Source organism: Opisthorchis viverrini (genome assembly GCF_000715545.1).
Source record: "Opisthorchis viverrini unplaced genomic scaffold opera_v5_171, whole genome shotgun sequence".
NCBI classification, from domain to species: Eukaryota; Metazoa; Platyhelminthes; class Trematoda; order Opisthorchiida; family Opisthorchiidae; genus Opisthorchis; species Opisthorchis viverrini.
Window position 1 is genome coordinate 355,362 of NW_008751829.1, and position 18,865 is coordinate 374,226.

Consider the following 18,865-nt stretch of genomic DNA (forward strand, 5'->3'; position numbering starts at 1 on the left):
AAACGTACATCGAACCCAAGGATCCTAATGTTGGTTGTAATGGCGCCCAAGAGGTGGGAATAGCAGGAATCAGCCACCCGGGAAGGTAGCTTTATTCTGTTCAAAACTACAGAATTTTTGGTGCGAAATTTCATCTGAGTATAAAATCTGCTAGTGGCTACCACATATTGTGTGTCTTTTTCGCGCCGTACTGGGAAGATTTCTTACAACAGTGAACACAACTACTTGTGGAGGCTATCGTTCCTTTTTTTCGAGGTACGGACATTCGTATTAAATATTCAGTTATTTGCAGTTCTCAAACTTCAATAATACCGCGTGAATTCGGTCCAGGCACCCTGATTTGGACGGAATGAATGTACTCGGAACTACTCAAGTCGGAAGTTAGCCGGAAACTGCCTTATTCTGACGGCAGATTGCTTACTTACACGTCTGGCTATCACGTGATCGGCATTTGACCAAGTAGCGATCGAACTTCTCCTGTGCTAGCTGCCGACAGCGACCCTCTCAAACCTGTTTGTCTGGATGTGACACCCATCAAGATAACAGTACCGCCACCGTCGTGGTAACGGACGCAATCTACTGTGATTGGACGTGGGGAGTTCACGTGTGAACATGCGTGGGTGCGATCTGTTATCAGTGCAGCGCCAATACCGGCCTTTGTAACTGCGGTTTGTGAAAAAGGGGTGCTGTTTCACGACGATTTCAGCCAACCAGATGCCTGGTTCATTCTTCATTCTGTCACGTGACCTACGGCCGTTGGTTCCAAAGAGATGTCCTACTTCACAGGATGTGATTCTAGTAAGCGCAGGTCAGTTTTCCGGCACCGTTTCCTGGTACTAGTCAGCGCCAAGCTTCGAATGGGGTGAGTTAACAATCGGATTGCAACGTTTTACTAAAACAGAATCATATACGTGTATGCTCACAGTTTATGCTGAATCAGCGTGTCCAAATGTAGCAGAAATTCATGAATGATTTGAAAAAGATCGTGTGAAAAGGGTTGATGCAGAGTCGGACCGAAAAATTGAACTTTACAACCGCTTCCCATACAGGTTCCAGCAGTGATGCCTGAGTGCACGGGTGTAAAGTACAGCAGTAGGTTCGCAACTCATCTGTTCGACTGACTTGTCACTGTGAAAGAGCTCTATGGAAAGATGAGCTGTTCTCATCGGTTAAAAAATTCCAACTTACCATAGCTCGGAGTAATGGGGCATTGAGTGGCCGAACAGAACAGGGCGGTTCAATGAATTGAAAAATACGATGTTACTGTGGTACAGAATACATAGTCGACCGGGATGTTTTCATCTTTCAGTGTTTGACACTACTAGTTAAAATACGGTAACTCATTTCCGTGGCTGTTGACTGCTCACCTTAGAGGCACGGTTTACCTTTCAGCATATTATTACTACTGCGTTCTATATAAGTAGTTAGAAAAACGGATAGAAATAGAAACCCCGGAGTGTAAGGTAGGTCTAACCGACGAGTTTCTCCCGTAAGCGCAAGTACAGTGACGTCTACATACCTCTATTATTAAAGAACAGATTAGCTATGCATTCTATCGGTATACCATTATCCATATAAACACGGGATGATCGTTTCAGACCGGTATTCACAGACATAGAACGGTCTGTGCTCTTTTGACCAAAGGGCCAAGTATCTTGGAAGCCTTACCTGAAGCACTACCTCGAAAGCATTCTTAGCCAGATACACACTGAGTTGCGAATTTCCATTTTATGTTTGACACTGCCCATCCTAGATTTTTCAATGGTCAGCAGAAAAAATCTCGGGGAGTTCGTCCCGAGCACCAAATAATTGTCAAAGCCGTATAAATGTAGTGGCCTGCTTGCGTTATTGTGTAAGTACAGTTTAAAGCGCTGAGAAAGCAGTTGGATGGGGCGCATAGTGGATTCCATCCATGTATATTAGCTTTTTTGGACAAACTTGCTGACTGGCGCCTTCTGGTGCACCTTAACTAATTTTGACATTTGACTACTCATGAGTAGGCAGATTAAATATGCGCCCCGCGCAAACAGTCCGTTGATGAATTCATATCAGTTTCTTCGTCATATTCATGCTGTGGGATGGCCTTTTCTTTGAAATTTTTTCGCTGGTGCATGCCACTAGGATATTCTGACATCATCCTAATGAAGATACAACATTACGAACATCGTTTTTTTATTTAAGAATTCAGCAATGCAGAGAAAGTACTTCCTACCTGTGCCCAAAGATCCACGAAAAAAATTTTTACCGCCTGAAAGTACGTTTACCAACAAGGTATTATTTCAGGAAGATACCATTGATGGTAATTCTCTTGTAAATCCCATTGCATACATGCAAACTAGCTCTCGACTGTTTTTTAGGAAAATATTCGCCCCCCTCCCCAACTGTTTCCAGTCCTTCCATTCAGCGCCAACACGATGGACAAGCAACATACCGCTCTAGCCGGAATTGTATCTAACCGCGTGCAAAGCTTTGTAAGACACAATTTACGTGCTCGTTCAGAATTCATCGAAGCGCATATTATTCGATTCTCGTACAGTCCACTCCAATTTTGTGACAATCAAACGAGGCGATGGTGATGATCCATCGATGTGCCTGCCCATAAATAAGCCTTTCCCGGCAACACTTGGCAAATTAGCCATCTTGATTCGGTGAAGGATGGTGGAGCTGGCGGATACAATTCGTTTCGTCGAGCGTTGAAGCGAAGATTGCCTGTGGGATAATACGCTTGACTGGATAAGCGTTTGAATGGTGCGAACATATGGAACATTACTGCAAATATTGTGAGCAAATGATTCGCGCAGATGGATTTTCTATTTTGTGACGAGTTGTGGTAGGAATTTCATTGCCTTGCCGAAAAAGTTGAAGAATTTATCGTCTCTTGCAATATCATCGTCTCATAAGGTGGTACTTTATTTCTGCATGCACACGTTTTGTAAGCTTAGCAGACCGGAACTGGTAAAATTGAGTTATTTTAAATCGTTCGTTTCATGGTGATAAGTATACTACACTTGGGTCCCTCTTAAATAAATTGAATTCCTGTGGAGGCGAATACTCATTTGCAACTTACGATGGTAGTAATGGGAGAAAGAACTGAATCCAAGACGGGTTATATTCTTCCTGATGTTCTTTACTTAAATATGATGCAAATAGGCTGTCTCATGGTTTTTATTCAAGATATCGAGGTATTTCTTCTCGTTTGGTTGAGGAAAATTCATGGACAATACACGATAGGGTAACCTCTTCTTGAGACCAGTCCTTTAGTTCTCATCAGCCCTATTTGATAACTAAAACAGCGAACGAAGCCTATGTCGAGATAAATGTCCACCTATGAATAACCATCACGTGTGGGTATGTTTGAAAGCGAATCATTACCTGTGTGCAAGTTCGAGTTTCACTTGATTCTTGAACGTCCACCCATGAATAACCATCACGTGGTGGGTATGTTGAAAGCGAATCATTACCTGTGTGCAAGTTCGAGTTTCACTTGATTCTTGCCTGCGTGTCTCATTTCAACATTAACCTGTCCAACCCAAAAAAACGTGATTAGGAGCAGAACTGAACTCGATTTCCTGTCTTACTCGGTTTCATTCCCCATCGTACGACATGCGCGGCAACCATGTGCTGGTCCTTCTAATGAAATGGTGAATAGTTCTTTCCCACTTGGGAGAACAACGGATTATGTTTCCGTGTTTGGTCATCAGACATTTACTAAACAGAACTAAAAGTGAAAAGTTGTCAGCAGTCTCGATTTGTATCTTGAAAACAAGTACGAATTGTTGGGAGCCAATCAGATTCTCGTACCCGTATGATTCACCCGGTCTGTGAGGACCAATTGCAATTAGGTGTATCCAAAAGGCGTCAGTGCGCACACCGGCTAACATTGCTGAGTCCAAAGCAGACCACATCTCTTAGAAAGGGATAAGGCATTGACAAAGTAGTTGTAATGCACCAGATGTGTGGAGGGTTGTTATTGGGAGTTGGCCTGTTCCAGATACGACAATAGAAACTGCAAGAAAGTACGCGCAACCAGTCTGAGAGACAGGACAACTGTTGGGAACAACTTGAGAAAATCTACACGAGCGGTGGAACAATTACAAGCAAACAATTGTAGAACCGAAATGTGAAACACCCACGAAACTTTGGAAAACGGGTGGCCCGGATGGGGATCGAACCCACGACATTCGCGTTATTAGCACGACNCAGGCAAACAATTGTAGAACCGAAATGTGAAACACCCACGAAACTTTGGAAAACGGGTGGCCCGGATGGGGATCGAACCCACGACATTCGCGTTATTAGCGCGACGCTCTAACCAACTGAGCTACCGGGCCTGCTGCACGGGTTGATTGGAAAACCTTTATTGTCTAAACAGTTTTATTCCACTGTCGCTTAATGCGCCAACGAATTCAACGATTCAAACCACGCCGATGATCAGAAGAGTTTCGAGTAAGCCCATTCTCGCCGAATAGCATGAAATGAACTGAGCTTTTCACACCACTGATCAGTCACGTGTGGCCGAGCTGCGTCGTGTTCAACCACTTACCAGAAGGTCCGAGAGTTTCATGAACTGTGCCTTGTTCCTGAGGACCATACGGGTACTTACACATACCCTAGCAGATATACGGCAACGATAATGGATCTTAAATGCTATCAGACGACTTCTCAGAGGATGCGAGGGAATTAAATCAAAGTCAGATCCCTTCCAGCTGAACGAGTAATCACAGACTTTCCAGCTGCCAGAGTGAAGTCAGAGTACTTCTTTGCACCAACCGGTCTTTACTACTCGAATTCGAGAGAACCGTATTAGAAGGAAGCACGTGTTCGCAAACACGTGCGACACATATAGAATTGGCATTTTTGCTGTCTCGTCGAATTTCCTCGGTTGTCAGTCGACGAGGAACCCCAAACGGGGAGCGTGGTGATTGGGTCACTAACTTTGTTGGAGTGCAAATAGAATTGAAACAGTTCTTGAAGACTCTGGATTCTGACGAGATGAAGAACGACATGCTGCGATGACTAATGCTAGCCGCAGAGGTGGCATCTGGAAGAGGATAATATGGTTGATTCGACGTGTTCTAAATTCAGTCTCTCGGGAGCAAGTGCTATCAGAGGGATCAGATGGAAGAGATACTGAGCGACCTCCCACAGGTCCCAGGGATAGAAGATCCTGATAATACTGACGTTCTGACCCCAAAAGTCAAGAGTACCATTCCTACTGATGAAAGCCCAGGTATACGGCGCCGATATACCTGACAGTGGAGGCGTCTTTTGGCGCCGCTGGTTGTGGCATTAGTGGACGGTTCTCGGAACATAGAAGTCGGTGAGCAACACACGTGCGGTCCCTGGTCGAAGTTGATTGTTGCCATACCTGTGTCGGATGGGTGCTTCAGGATAGTAACCAGATGTATACGGAAGATATTAATGCTAGAAGGGTCAGGTGAATCTTAGTTACCCGATCACCGCAGGGGACATGAAGGACCGTGATAAGTGTGGCTAAAGTCAACTGTGCCATTTTTGCCTCTTATAGCCGCTGGTGTCCGGTGCTGAGTGGGTAGCTAAGTAAAACCATCTCTAACCAACCCTCCCCTTGCTTGAACCCACTGTTTCCCGTGTCTCCCTCATGGATTCGATATTGACCCACAATCCCTCATGAACTTTTGACCCTTTTAACGTGCGCCTTTTGACTACTTGCGTTGTAGCGCACTTGAAACTTGACTGTTCCCGCTTACACATGTTTAAGATATGACCTTACGTGTGCACATCTGTCTCTCTTCCAATTACAGGTATCCCGGACGAAGGAATAGTCTGCTTGTACATCCGCCTGTGTGACCTTGACCTGTTATTCTGTATCTCATGTGACTTGCACCCGTAGCTCCGGTTTCGGTGTCGAACACACGTGTGTCTGCACCGCGGTTGGTCCACCTTTCTGTCCGTGCGTCGCGCTCGCCGTGCCTCCACGTGCCGCTGTTTCTGAGTTAACCCTGTGTATCCGTTACCTTCCAGCGTAGTGCGTCGACTCACCCGCGCTATCGCGTTACCACGTACTGTCACTAATTCACATCACAGAAGAGTTTGTCAAACAGTCGGCTGTTTTACACCTGAATACCGTTGTTGGGGAAAGCAAACCATTCCAAACGACTTCACATAGTATCGATCGTCACCGTTCCGACCGTTTGGGCCGAAAAATATACCCAACATGGCGAAGTGACTTCCTTTGGAAACCAATCTGGTAGCAACTGGAGACTCCGCTGAAGCTCGACTGAGTCTGTCGCTTATGATACCCTTCAATTGCTGCACGAAGGTGGCCTAATGTTTCCCTTGGTACGACATTCGAGATATCGTGAAACACACTGTTCTTCGACAGCCCACGATAGGTTTCGTCCTTCTTGAGGCTTATTACAATCTCATGAATTCAGCTAACCTTCTGTTCTTTCCCTGTCCGAAGTTGGTGATATACGCTTATTTGTGGACTAAGTTGATGCGTGCCATCGACCGCGAACTGATAACGTCTCCAAAACGTATGCAAGCTCGGCGAACAGGCTAACAGTCATGTGATCTACGACCAATGAATGACTGATAGCAACTCAGTTAGAATCGCTTGAAGAATAGATGCTAATTCAAGGCTGGCCAAAGTTCCTTAGTCGTGAAATTTCTCAGGTGAGGCTGAAGCGCTGTAATCTTGGCTTCAGATCTTGAGAAGACTTGACATTTAGTAGAGCGACCTGGTGAGCCACCATCCACAAAAACATGAAGTTTGAAGTATGAGGCTTACTTTTAAACGGTCACACAATACCAAGCGCAAGCAGGGTCACCTGTATCTGTGCAACTTGCGAGTACATCTGCCTGAACAGAACTGGACTGGTCGGCCACCAGCGTGATCGCTCTAAAGTACTCCTGGGGGGGGGTGAGAAGTACATTGCTTAGGTGAGTTACTTTCATGTCTAGTCAACATGTGCCAGGTGTAGGTTTATTCAGACCCGCCTGATCTCTCTGTCAGCCGTTAGAAACCGATCTCTTGCGAACCTTTGTACTGAAACTAACATTTTCAGACCCGCCTGATCTCTCTGTCAGCCGCTAGAAGCCGATCTCTTGAGCTTCTTTGCAGTGAAACTAACATGCAACCAGCAAGAATTCTCCCCTTTGACAGGTGTTTGCAAAAGGTGAAGATCAGGTGACCAAACTTCCGCAAACATGAAAGGTGTCTACGCAAATAAGATTGCCCGCGGGTGAAGAGTTTTCAGCAACTTCATGAGTAGTCTCTTTTGATGAAGACCCTTTATTCACGAAGAGATCCCGACAGAAGATTTTTTCCATTCACCCAAAGAATTCTTCCTTAAAAAGCCATATTCAGTTGTCAATATGTTTGATAAAGTCTGTAACTGGCGATAGAATTGGTGGATAACGAGAGAGAGAGAGAGATGGAGAGTACATGTGAAAAAAATGATACAGAAATGAGAAACCAAACTTGGCTGAAACTTTCGAATTCCATCATTCGTCTGTCGTCGCCTGTGACACTGCAAATGGGGGAACGGGAGACAAGGGATCAATATCAATAAACCTACCTTGAGAAGAATGCGAACGTGATGAAAAGAGAGTTTCTTCAATTTGAAAGATTGGTGAGGCATGGATTTCTAGACGAGTAGTGCTTATACTAGATTGGTGAAACCGAAAAGTGTGGATTACTGACAAGAACAACTTGTGAAAGTGTTAGGTTATCGCGACCATGTGGGAATTACCGGTGCTTTTTAGCACATACCTGTCAACTGCTCAAAACCTAATGATGATGGTACAACTTTGAAACGTGAGTTGTTTGTGCTCTCTTATGAGGTAGAGAAGGGGACCGTTATTTTGTGACAAGCAGAAACTGCCCTGGCGAGTGAAAACTGCTCGTTCGAGTGTACACCAAGCAAGTAACGGATCAGTGTTGATCAGACAAACCCGTCGGGGACACAAGTCTCTCAGAGTTCACATGGCAGATTAGATAATGTTAGGGTTTGTAGCAGTAAGTTCGACTTGTAATTGAAGCCTATTGATGTTGAGAAGTCAACTAGCACTTTACAGCTGTTTTTACCCTTACTGGGAATTGCCTCACGAAACTTCAGAATGAGTCGAACTCACAGCTTCCCGGTTAGTAGTTGAACTGCTCGGCCAAGAGCGGCTAAAAAGCACGGTTATTAACTTGCACTTATACAAGCTTGTCCCCCAGCCAGGGAATTTAAAACACTTGGCCGCATTTAGACTGACGACTTCTCAGATGAGAGGTTCATTTTTCCCGCGAATTATTTCTCCCTCCGACCTACTTATTGTTTGTTAGTAGTGTGAGGATTCTTGGAACTTTTCGAGGGGGTGTGGTGTCTTGTAAATGAAGCCAGTTCAATTTCCACATCTGCTTATTCCACTATTGATAGCTCGCTAGTGATATCTTTCCAACTCTTGACAGACAGATTGACCGGTACTCGAGATTCGGTAGGTAGATATCATTATAAGTGTCCGGAAAGATGTTGCTCACTAACCTTTCATGACCGACCCTGTTTCAATCTCATTCGGATTGGAATGGAGGTAGCGAGACATAAACGACTTGGCCATCAGCTGTAGTCCGTAGTAAAAATAACTCGCTTCTTGCGATAACTTTGGAATTGGCACTGTCTGAATGGAAGTGGCATCGCTTTCGGGGGTCGGTGTGAGTCCGTTTTCCGACTGACCAAATGAATTCGGCTCAAAATCGTTTCCTGTCTTCATAGAAGAAGTCGGGAGCGCGTCGTTTTCGACTTGTGTTTCGGATTGGTTGAGGCATTTTGAAGCGTTCTGTAGAACAACAAGAAGGGACTGAAAACTGTGCCAAACTATGGTAGGTTTCAAACTATCTGAAATCTTGGATTTCCTCTGGAGTTCCAGGAGGTGTGAAACAGAAATACCTGCTGAGGTCTGCATAGAAGGGGCAAGGGAGAGCGTTTTACTGCTGCGTACTAACTTTAATCCACTATTTCAGCTAACGCTCACATCCTACAAGCAAAGCAATAAAGGTGATGAGTCACGTGATAAGTCATGCCATTCACCAACTCAGTTTGCGGAAAGGATTCGAGCTCCAAGACATATGATGTTGTCTATTTGGGTACACTGTGTTGATAATGTCACACTTGCGAACTTCACATGTTGGATGCTATCGATCGGTCACTTTTATCTTGGTTGTGGACCAGCTGAATGAACAGGAGGATCGGTGACTCAAAAGTGACCAACATAAGCATTAAGTCTCCCGAATTCCTCGCTGCATTGCTCCAGATTACGGACTAAAACCAGCATCCTGGAAGGAGCTTGAACAAACAGTCAAGATTCTGGCTAACTTTCGGGAACGCTTGTACCTACAAACTCACAGATGTTCACGCCAAATAAAAGGATGCGATCACCGCGCGACACACTAAGACTAACACAAAGTTCCCACCACCACGTGTGGATGTCTCGGTCCCAAAACACTTTTGGGCTGCTTCAGTCGCACAAGTGTTTAATCTATGGATCTATTCCACAACCCGCCACAACTACCCAGATTCAGGTAGCACGCAAGTGGATTGCTCAGACCAGATTCAGTAGTATCTTCTGCTAAAGAGTCTGCCAATTCACGGTAAGCTCCCAACAAAAAGTGATTCTGATGTGCCGAAATCCTTACTACGGATAATGCTGTCTCCTTGCGCAACAAGAAAAACCTTGTAAGGAGCGTTGGTGAGTGATCAGAGAGTCACAGGATTTGAGTGGAGTTTACTGAGGGAGAAAGAGTTACTGGACCGTGCACACTGACTAGTGGAATAAAGCCAGTTACATGAGCCCAGTTGTGGACTACAGATTCGGCCACCACTGTGCGTGTAACACACGGAAATCGCACTATTTCGGTCAACCGAACGGTCCTGCGGCATGACATTGTCCTTGTGCCGAAGTAGATCCCTTAATCGCCTAGGTTTGAGAGGCGGAAAGACATTCCTTAGTCGGGTGTATGAGCTTCAACTGTTTGGAGGGTATTGCGCTCCCGGGGCCTGTATTGGGTGCTTTAAAAAGGTCTTTGTATCTCAGACTACCTGCCGCTTAGCGTATTCTTGTAACTGCTTCAGCTGTCTAGAAGAGAGTTCCACTTCCGGCGCCCATATTCCCTTTAAGTGAACAGATTCGACTCACAGAACACCAGTTGGCTGGGTGCGTAAGCTTGGTATCTCGCATGATTTAAACAACACAGCCTCCCTATTTGAACCTATGGCAAGCTGCGAATGAGTAACGTGCGTGATCAAAGGTAATATTCAAACTGGTCCAGAGAAAAAAAACGTTTTATACATGCAACCTGAGGATGATTACCTGAGACTCCTTTGGAAAGTAACTCTGGCTCTGCAAGCAAAGAAGCCTGTGATCCCCGAGTACATTGCCTGTTGAGGGGAGCACACTGTTTTGTGCATCAGCGCTTGTGTCTCTCCACCCCGCATCTAGCCGGTCACAGATCGGAGCGCGGTCAATTAATCAATGATATCCCGCGTGACTCCCACAAGTGACTTTGTGCACCAAAAATCCACGGATCACCAAAAAGAGCCATTTGTCTCCTGAATCACAACCCTATTCTATGGAACACAATGCGAAAATTAGACTAATACGTATCCCATCCAACCGCGTTCTGAGGATGTCTTATTGACTAGCCAAGCAAAGTTTGCAAACTAACTGCCGATTCCGGCGAACCGTCCAACTATCACCCGGACAACCAATAACATCTTTCTAACGTAATTTCCCACGTTCCTAAAGTTTGTTCCAGTGTGTCACCCCCAGTCAGTTTTAGCAAGCATTCCCTGTCCAGTAGGTTACACAATAACACATGTGAACACATATCGAAACCATTAAACCAGTGTTTTGACACGGGGTTACTCTCATACAGACTAGTACATCACGTGCAAAGTGTTGGTAAGACCTATGCGAGAACGGACTATCAAGAAGATCAGGTTCCTGAAAGCAACCACTGAATGTCCAGAATCTAATGAGACCCGCAGCCCCGCTAGATGCTGACCAGACAGGCAAAGCCCCCTCAATATGCAGCGCGTCACAGCCTTGTATCAAACCCAGACAGCATGAGTCAGCGTTGATCAAGGTCAGACAACACCCCCGCAATGTGCAGCGCTTCGCAGCCTCGTATCACAATCAGACCGCGTGCGTCAGCATTGGGCCAAGTTAGACAGTGTCCCTTCAATGACTAGCTTGAGACTGTTATATTTTGGCGCCCGTGCGCACTCACGCACTCGCTTGGTCGGAATATAGCTGTTGTGTTCCCCTCTGTGGGTCTTTTTTCCGGCATTAGGCACTGGAGCGGGTCAGCAGCAGATACCACGGATTGACGAATCAGCAGATGCAATACGGATAATATTTTGGTACGCGTTATGTTAACACTATTTTAGCCGAAACCCCTAATTTTCAACCATTTTGTCAGTGTAGTTTATGCGACCATTCAGCCTGCATGGGAATTGACCAATGTTTGCTGCATGAGTGTTGAGAGTGACTGGTGAACGATCATCACTCAACTAAAGACTGACTGAAATAATCAATACAACTTATTGATCAATGGACATTTAAACTTGCCGATTCTTATGGGCACGCTGAACTGTTAGGTTTGTCCGAAGGAAAACCATAGGGCGTTTACCACTGCTTGACTATTTTTGTTGGTTCCTCGACTCCCACAGTGGAATTAACTAGGAGAGCGTTTTTCTTTTTGTTGAAACACCGTTTCAGACGTGAAGAACACTTTATCTCAACGGCTCCATCAAACTTGCCACTAAGGCCAAACAGAAATGAGATATCTCTCCTAGCCTGGTTATATACTGCAGTTTAGGTGCCTGAGTCTCACTCGGTAGTTTACTGTTCTCTCCACAAATCAATAAACTCGTTGGAAGACCCTAACACCGTGATTTACTGCACAGCTTTCGTCCCTCTAAGGAGATCGCCAATGATTTTTCTCTACATTCAGTGGGTTTAATTCAGAAGTTTGCGGAAATTCGTAATTCTGAAACAAGGTTACTGACTGGTTCCTGAATGGACTATTCCGAACTGTTTTGCGAAGTCATACTTACGCTTTGTGAGTAGTTATAGGCGGCGCATTTTACCACTTTGAACATTCCAGTCAAAAAGTACTTTATAGCCGATTTACCCTTATTCTGCATCATGATTAGTATAACCCCCCCCCCGAGTTTGATCAATTTCACACACAGCTATCATATAAACCTCCGTTTACAAACCAACGCAAAACTGGAGAGATACTGTGCCAAAGTTTAATGGGGCTGCGTATACTATAACCAATTTAGTGTAAGAGAAAAGTGATAGAGTCTTGAGGGTAGACAGGCAAGTTGTTTGGGCAAGAATACGGATAAAGAGCATACCATTTGGGTGTAACATTTTGCTTGGCCTAATTGCAACTGAAGCGGCAGAAAACAGCTCATCACGATCGAAACGTGTTAAAGCGCTCAAGGTAGACAATGTTAAGAACGTCAGAGATCGACTGGAATATCCTTACAAGAGTCAGTTGTGAAACCAGAACTCCTCCCGTTACTACGCGGTCGGTGAATATCTATTTTGAAAAAATAGACATGCAGACACCAAGAAGTTGACAAGTCAAATAAATTTCTCAGTTGTTTTCTATTGTACAGCGGGTCTATCTGTATTTGAGCCATGTTGCACCGAAATTCTTGTTCGGCGCTGATCGGAACCAGCCACGGGAGTGTCTTCGAACGTATGATTCAGTGGTCACCAAGATCCATGTCTGGTTCGTTTTAAAATGATTTGTGCATTGTTCCCATTGTTGGTGACATCCGCATCAAACAAATTTTAATGAGATGGAAAAACGGGTATGTGTATTGGTATCAATCATTTGTAGATTTCTCTCACTTTGAGTCATGTGCTGACGTGTGACTGGTAATTCCGGATCAATAATTCTGGCTGGTTGATTCTGACCTCAGCGTTCTGATTGGTTGATCACTGTGGCACAGTCATTTGCGCGTTGGGCTTTGCCGATCGGCCGATTACCAATCGAAAATTGCCTGAGTGTACTACGCTAAGTTCATGCAATTTGGTTTCAAGTAGAACATAAGGTTGACGGAAACTCGGGGACTTCGCCTACCTAATGAGCCCGAACTAGAAGGGCGAAAACGGTCGTGGGCTGTCGGCGAATTTTCAGCAACCTTACAAGTAGTGCATTGCAAATACACCTGTCTTCTGTTCGTAAAAACCTGCAGACCAGTTTTTTATTGACCAAATGGCGTGCGTGCCATTGACAGTTAAGTATGAGTCTTTCTATGGACTATATTCCATCTTGTGAAGAGATTCTAGTACATGGGAGGATCCCACATACTAAAAGGTGCATTTGAACATCACCGAACAACCAACTCAAAGGCAAGAATCTGGGGTATCTATTTTGAAAATTCAGTCGTGGTTTGGCCACATGGTGCTTCCTTATTTGGGCATCATAGATGCTGAAACCGAACACTTGGAGTAGCCTTTGGCAATGGGAAAGTGCGCTCATTTGCCAGTTGGTTTTTTTAACGAACTGAATCTCTCGTGTATGCTATTTTTCAGCAGAATATGCCTTAAGTCTCCGCTTCTTCAACATTCAGCGTGTCGTAGAAATGTTTTCTTGAGAGAACGAACTACTCATAAGGTTGCTGAAGACCCTTTGATGGTGCCTACCCGGACTACTCCCGATATTTTCAACAACGTTATGATTGGTGTTATTCCAAAAAACTTGGACCAATTAGGCACCGTAGAAATAATCAATCCACCCCGGTTTACCATCGGCTTGATCGGATAAATGTCGCGGGTGACTGGCCTTCCGGATCGGGGTCTAGGCGTCGAATTTTGCAGACTCTGCAGCCTACTGCATTGTTTCCGATGTGTTTCCTCTGAGACTGTTCCAGGGCACTATTTCTTCTGGGCTATTCGTACTTTATAAGTAATCCGAAGATATTTCAAGCCAGCAGAGTGCCCGTAACCTGCCTTCCTATTAGTTTACTAGAAAGTGGTGCGTATGAAGACATATAAACTTACTGAACTTGACGAAGAAACTGAGTTGCGATGATGCACTCCAGAATGGGTTCCATTGGATCCAACCCAAACGTTTGTTGGTCTCAATAGGTCCATCGAGAGATTGCTTTGGACCAAACTAGGTAGTTTGCATTGTGGCTTGTTATCTGTCGATGATTTCTGTGGGTCTTTTGAGAATCCGTCGTAGAGGAACAAACTGACCGGATTGCCTATTGGTGGTTCGCTGACTTTCGTCGACTTTGCCTGGTTGTAAACTTCCAGAAGGTGTTGGAAAATGGTATCGAAATAAGATGGTACTTCTGCGGGGAAAATAAAATATCAACAACAAAATAGTGCCTGTCAATGGGTGATAAGATAAAAATCGAAGTTATTTCTGCTCAAGCATCATTCGAGAATTGATTTTCGTGAGCGTGAAATAAAAATCGACCGCGTCAACAGCATTGCAAGATCTTTTTCGTAACGTCTGTTTTGAACGGACAAGGAATCGAACATCGTGCCCTTCAGGCTTTGGATCTCTGACGAGCCACGTACTCAAAATTTTGTGGTAAGCAAGTCTGTTTTTCACCATGAAAACTAACAGACCTTGGATAACATCATCTTGAGCACTGGTACGATCCCAACCCGACTCTCGACGAAGAATTAGCAAGAATAATGAATTTTGAAGACAGAAGCTCAGTTCAATCAATCTGAGGTACTCGAAAATAGTTCACGCCAACACCTCCCCCTGTGTTTTAGTAAGCTAACGGTCAGGACGCGCCCAAACAGGAAAAAAACACGTGCACAGAGTGACGCATCCCCAAGGTCACCATCGGTTCGACACTTCCGGAAAGTAGGTGAGTTGGCGGCTCTCACCAAACATGGCTTAGCAACACACGACCAGCGTAGTGGGCCTGAGAGTGTTCACGACCGGAACACCACCATTGGCTGTACGGAACGAACAAGTGAACGACCATATTTGGCCAACTAGTCATCCTACATATTTACGCAGACGCTCTGTATGTTTTGTCCTGACAATACAGCCGTGTCCCCAGTTCTCTGTCTTCTCCCTATCGCGTAGTCTGGCAGGCTCAGGGCAGGCGTAACCAATAGACGGCCACCCACGATACAACACTAATCTGTTCAAAACTATCCGAAAATTTCAATTAAATCTTGATCACCATAAAGATTTCAGCCTGAAGTGAGAAAATGACGATATACCAACGGGTAATCGGCGGTTTCTCAAGGGGATTGGCGAAATCTAGATTCTGAAGCGTCAACAAAGTGTCAGAAAAACCCAATTGCTTCCAGAATGTTCCACAGACGTTCTCTGATAGCAAACGTTACTCGATGGCCGGTGTGCGGACGAAGAGTGTACTCGGTATGTGCGCCGGCCCCAGAATTGCGTGAGCAACCGGTTTTCCTCTACTGTATATTAAGAATCAATCTTTCCAATGAGCCGAAATTCAATATTTGTCCGTGCTGTAATTTACTGGCTTTTGATTGGCCAGCCCATCTTCAGAGACAGGTGAAGCACAGTACTCGTGAGCACCCACTCACTGTAAGTCGGGAAAAGCACTCAAGAGGGAGGTCGTTTTGAGGAAAGTTGAAAAAGTTTATCCACAATGTTTCATACAGATTTTCATAAAGGAAACTACTCACAAGGTTGCTGAAAACTCTTCGACAGCCCATGACCGGTTTCATCCTTCCAGTTCGGGCTCATCAGGTAGGCGCAGTCCCCGAGTTTCCATCAACCCGATGTTCTACTTGAACCCAAATTGAACTGTTTTCGAGAAATACACTCATTTGCAAAGCAATTTGGTTTTCAGGAGAGACTCCACTGAATCCCTCGTTTATGATATCCTACAGATTGTTTGGTTGCCCAAACAAGGGTTCGGGCATGACCGTCTTTATCGATATGGAGGCCATCTCCATGTTTATCGATCATTGTTAGTTGTTACCGCTGAAATGTTTGGGATTGGCTACAACGTACAAAGTGTTGACCTAACAATATCCATTCAACAGTGCTGTACTATGGAGCAACGTCAGCTCCTAAACGACTCTAGCAAACATGAGGAGTCCGGCGCAGTGAAACAGTTTCACTGTTAGCGAAAGCGTGATATTCTGTGAACTGACGAACAAAGGGCGGCGCGATCAAGACCCTTCGTCTATCCGAAGAACCACAATGCATAGGAACGTCCTTGTACGAGGATCACATCAGTCCAAAAGGGGAACAGCTCGTCAGGTACCCCTCCAATTATTGAGAGGTCAATGCTACAGCTATGAGTTTGTCCTTTGGAATGGAGGTGTGCAACAGATCGTGTCCAGTTTCTTCATCTTGCTAAATTCCGTTAGGGATAAAACTATCAGGACGTAAGTTAAAATGACACCAATTCAAGATACTCGTTCAGGCAACCAAGAATGGGACATGCAAAAACAGTTCAAATTGAGTTAGGTGGGCATGTGACACACACAGTGGATTGAGAACCGCTCATTTTTTAATCGATTTAGGCGAACTAGTCTCGGGTGGAATTGACTAGGTCGAAACAATCGATAGCTGCAATCAAAATCACTGTCACCTCGCTCAAAAGTTTATCTAGAATTTCAGGACAACCTTTGTTTCACCAGAAATTCATCTCCTTGTTCTTCTCATTCCGATCCTGTGTTACCATTCTTTCCGGTCAGATTTGACAATAAACTGGCAGCTACAACGTTTCCATCGTTCAGCCCTATCACTTTTTCAGTGCTACCCGAAGGAAGCATGAGGACTGACATTCTACCAGGTCGCCAAAGTCTAGACAGGTTCAATCGAGATGCAGTGGTTGGATTCGAACCAAGGACCTCCGATCTGTAAATTAAAGCTTCAACTACTGATTCTTCTTGATTCAACGACTTTCTTTTGGTGCGTAACACAGATGATCGTGAGATGTTCTTAATCAAATCGTTCGGATCAGCGAATAGTCGAATGAAGATTTTGTATTCAATGAGGAGGACCCCAAGGGCTTCAGACATTCCAAAGGCGTTGGTACTGTGAGCAGTCCAAAAGTTGATCTCTACAGCCAAGACTCTTGCGTTTGGCTGCTGTCTTCAAGAAATCCGACCAATCAGCAACCACCTGATGGCACTACGCCCTCACTGGGCTAAACAGGGGGCGACATGCATTTCCCTGATGATAGCTAAAAGCTCAAATAGTTTGGATTGTCAGAAAATTTCACCACTCAAAATCTTTACTATTGTACGGGTTCCCGTTCGAGCGCCTATTTTAGGTTATTAGAAGAACCAGCTCCGAATGTGATTGGACCACTCAACTACCAATGGAAAAACTGCTCTCGTTGGGACAGAGTTGATTGGCTGTTCTCCACTTGCCCTTGACAGATGAGTTGTATTCTTGGTATCACTTTTTTTGACCCGCTTGTACGTGTCAGTGTTCAATAGATCAGCTGATTCGCACGTTTATTGGCTTTCTGGTTCGGCTAAATGCATTAGGCTATCAAGCGGCTAATAAGACTCGAGTTCACGGAATTAAGCGGGTATTAGGGAAACTGCGGTTCACAACATGGTTGGACTTTGTGACTCACCTGTCGGTCGCTTACTGTCACTTCTCAAGAAAGTGCTTTGTGGTGAATGGCTGGCGTTCAGTCTTACTTGGTGCTCTGTCATCGAGCACCGTTTGAACAACATGGTTGGACTTTGTGACTCACCCAGATGTCGCTTACTGTCACTTCTCAAGAAAGTGCTTTGTGGTGAATGGCTGGCGTTCAGTCTTACTTGGTGCTCTGTCATCGAGCCCTCACCGTTTGAGTCAGGACTAGTTTCGCAGTTTGGGCCGTCCGTGGTGGACAGGATACACGTTTGGTTCGATGTAGAAGCTGGTATTCTCAAAGCAGAAGTATCAAGATGTTGGCCAGTAATTTCTTGTCCCATTTTGTCTCTTTCAATGAGATTTAACGCGGAAAATGGAAGAGTTGAATGGAGAGTTGATGATTCAAGACGGCTTCTTGGTGGATGAGGCAGACCAGAAGATCTGGCTTCAGTTTGCGATTGATTCACCAGGCCATGGGATGGAGTGCAAGGTGTGTTATCCCATTCTGACACAGAAAATGCACTAGAAATCGCATGACTCATCGCACTTGTTTTATTCGAGTCCCACCTGCCATTTTGACTTCCGGATCGACTGGAAGATTGTGGAATCTGATTCGGAATCGACCTTGATGTATCTGACAGTGGGAAATGATGAGAAGACAAAATGGGGACATGAATACTAGTGTGTGTGTGTGTATGACGCAGAATGATATGCATCAACTCACCAACGTGGCGCGCATACAAAGTGCACTCTGCACAGCTGGGCTCTCTTCCCCGAAAAACTAATAAAGTGATCCTTCCGAAGGAAGTATCGCGTGGTTTGTGTAGAGGATGACTTCTCTTCGAAGGATGGGTGATACACCCCGTACTGGCCTTCGTAAGACACTGATGTGAACTTTGCTTACGAAGACCTTTCTTTGACAAAACCTCCGTCTGGTTAGGCTGGTGTAGTTTATTCTGTCACACTTCCTACGCGTGACAGAATGCTGTGCCTACCACTAGAAAACTAGTCGGGGTAACGGACGCAATGTACTACTCATAAGTTACTGAAAAGACGCAATATACTACTCATAAGGTTACTGAAAATTCTTCGACAGCCAACGGTCGGTTTCATCCCTCTTAAGGCTCATCAGGTAGACGCAGTCCCCGAGTTTCCGTCAAACTTATGTTCTACTTGAACCCAAATTGCACGAAATGAGCGAAATATACTCATTTGCAAACAAATTTGGTTTTGCGAGAGACTCATCTAGAAACATCATAA

The 18,865-nt window shown here is 44.9% G+C and overlaps 1 protein-coding gene across 1 annotated transcript; it reads right to left on the reverse strand.

Moving 5' to 3' along the window:
* Nucleotides 1–5,114: 5,114 nt before the first annotated feature.
* T265_07475 (hypothetical protein) lies at nt 5,115–18,321 on the reverse strand (the record flags this gene model as incomplete). Its single annotated transcript, XM_009173008.1, has 6 exons — nt 5,115–5,424; nt 5,897–6,026; nt 8,514–8,826; nt 11,255–11,320; nt 14,050–14,345; nt 17,601–18,321. 6 exons carry the CDS (start codon nt 18,319–18,321, stop codon nt 5,115–5,117), a joined length of 1,836 nt encoding a protein of 611 aa, XP_009171272.1.
* Between the last annotated feature and the right edge of the window lie 544 nt (nt 18,322–18,865).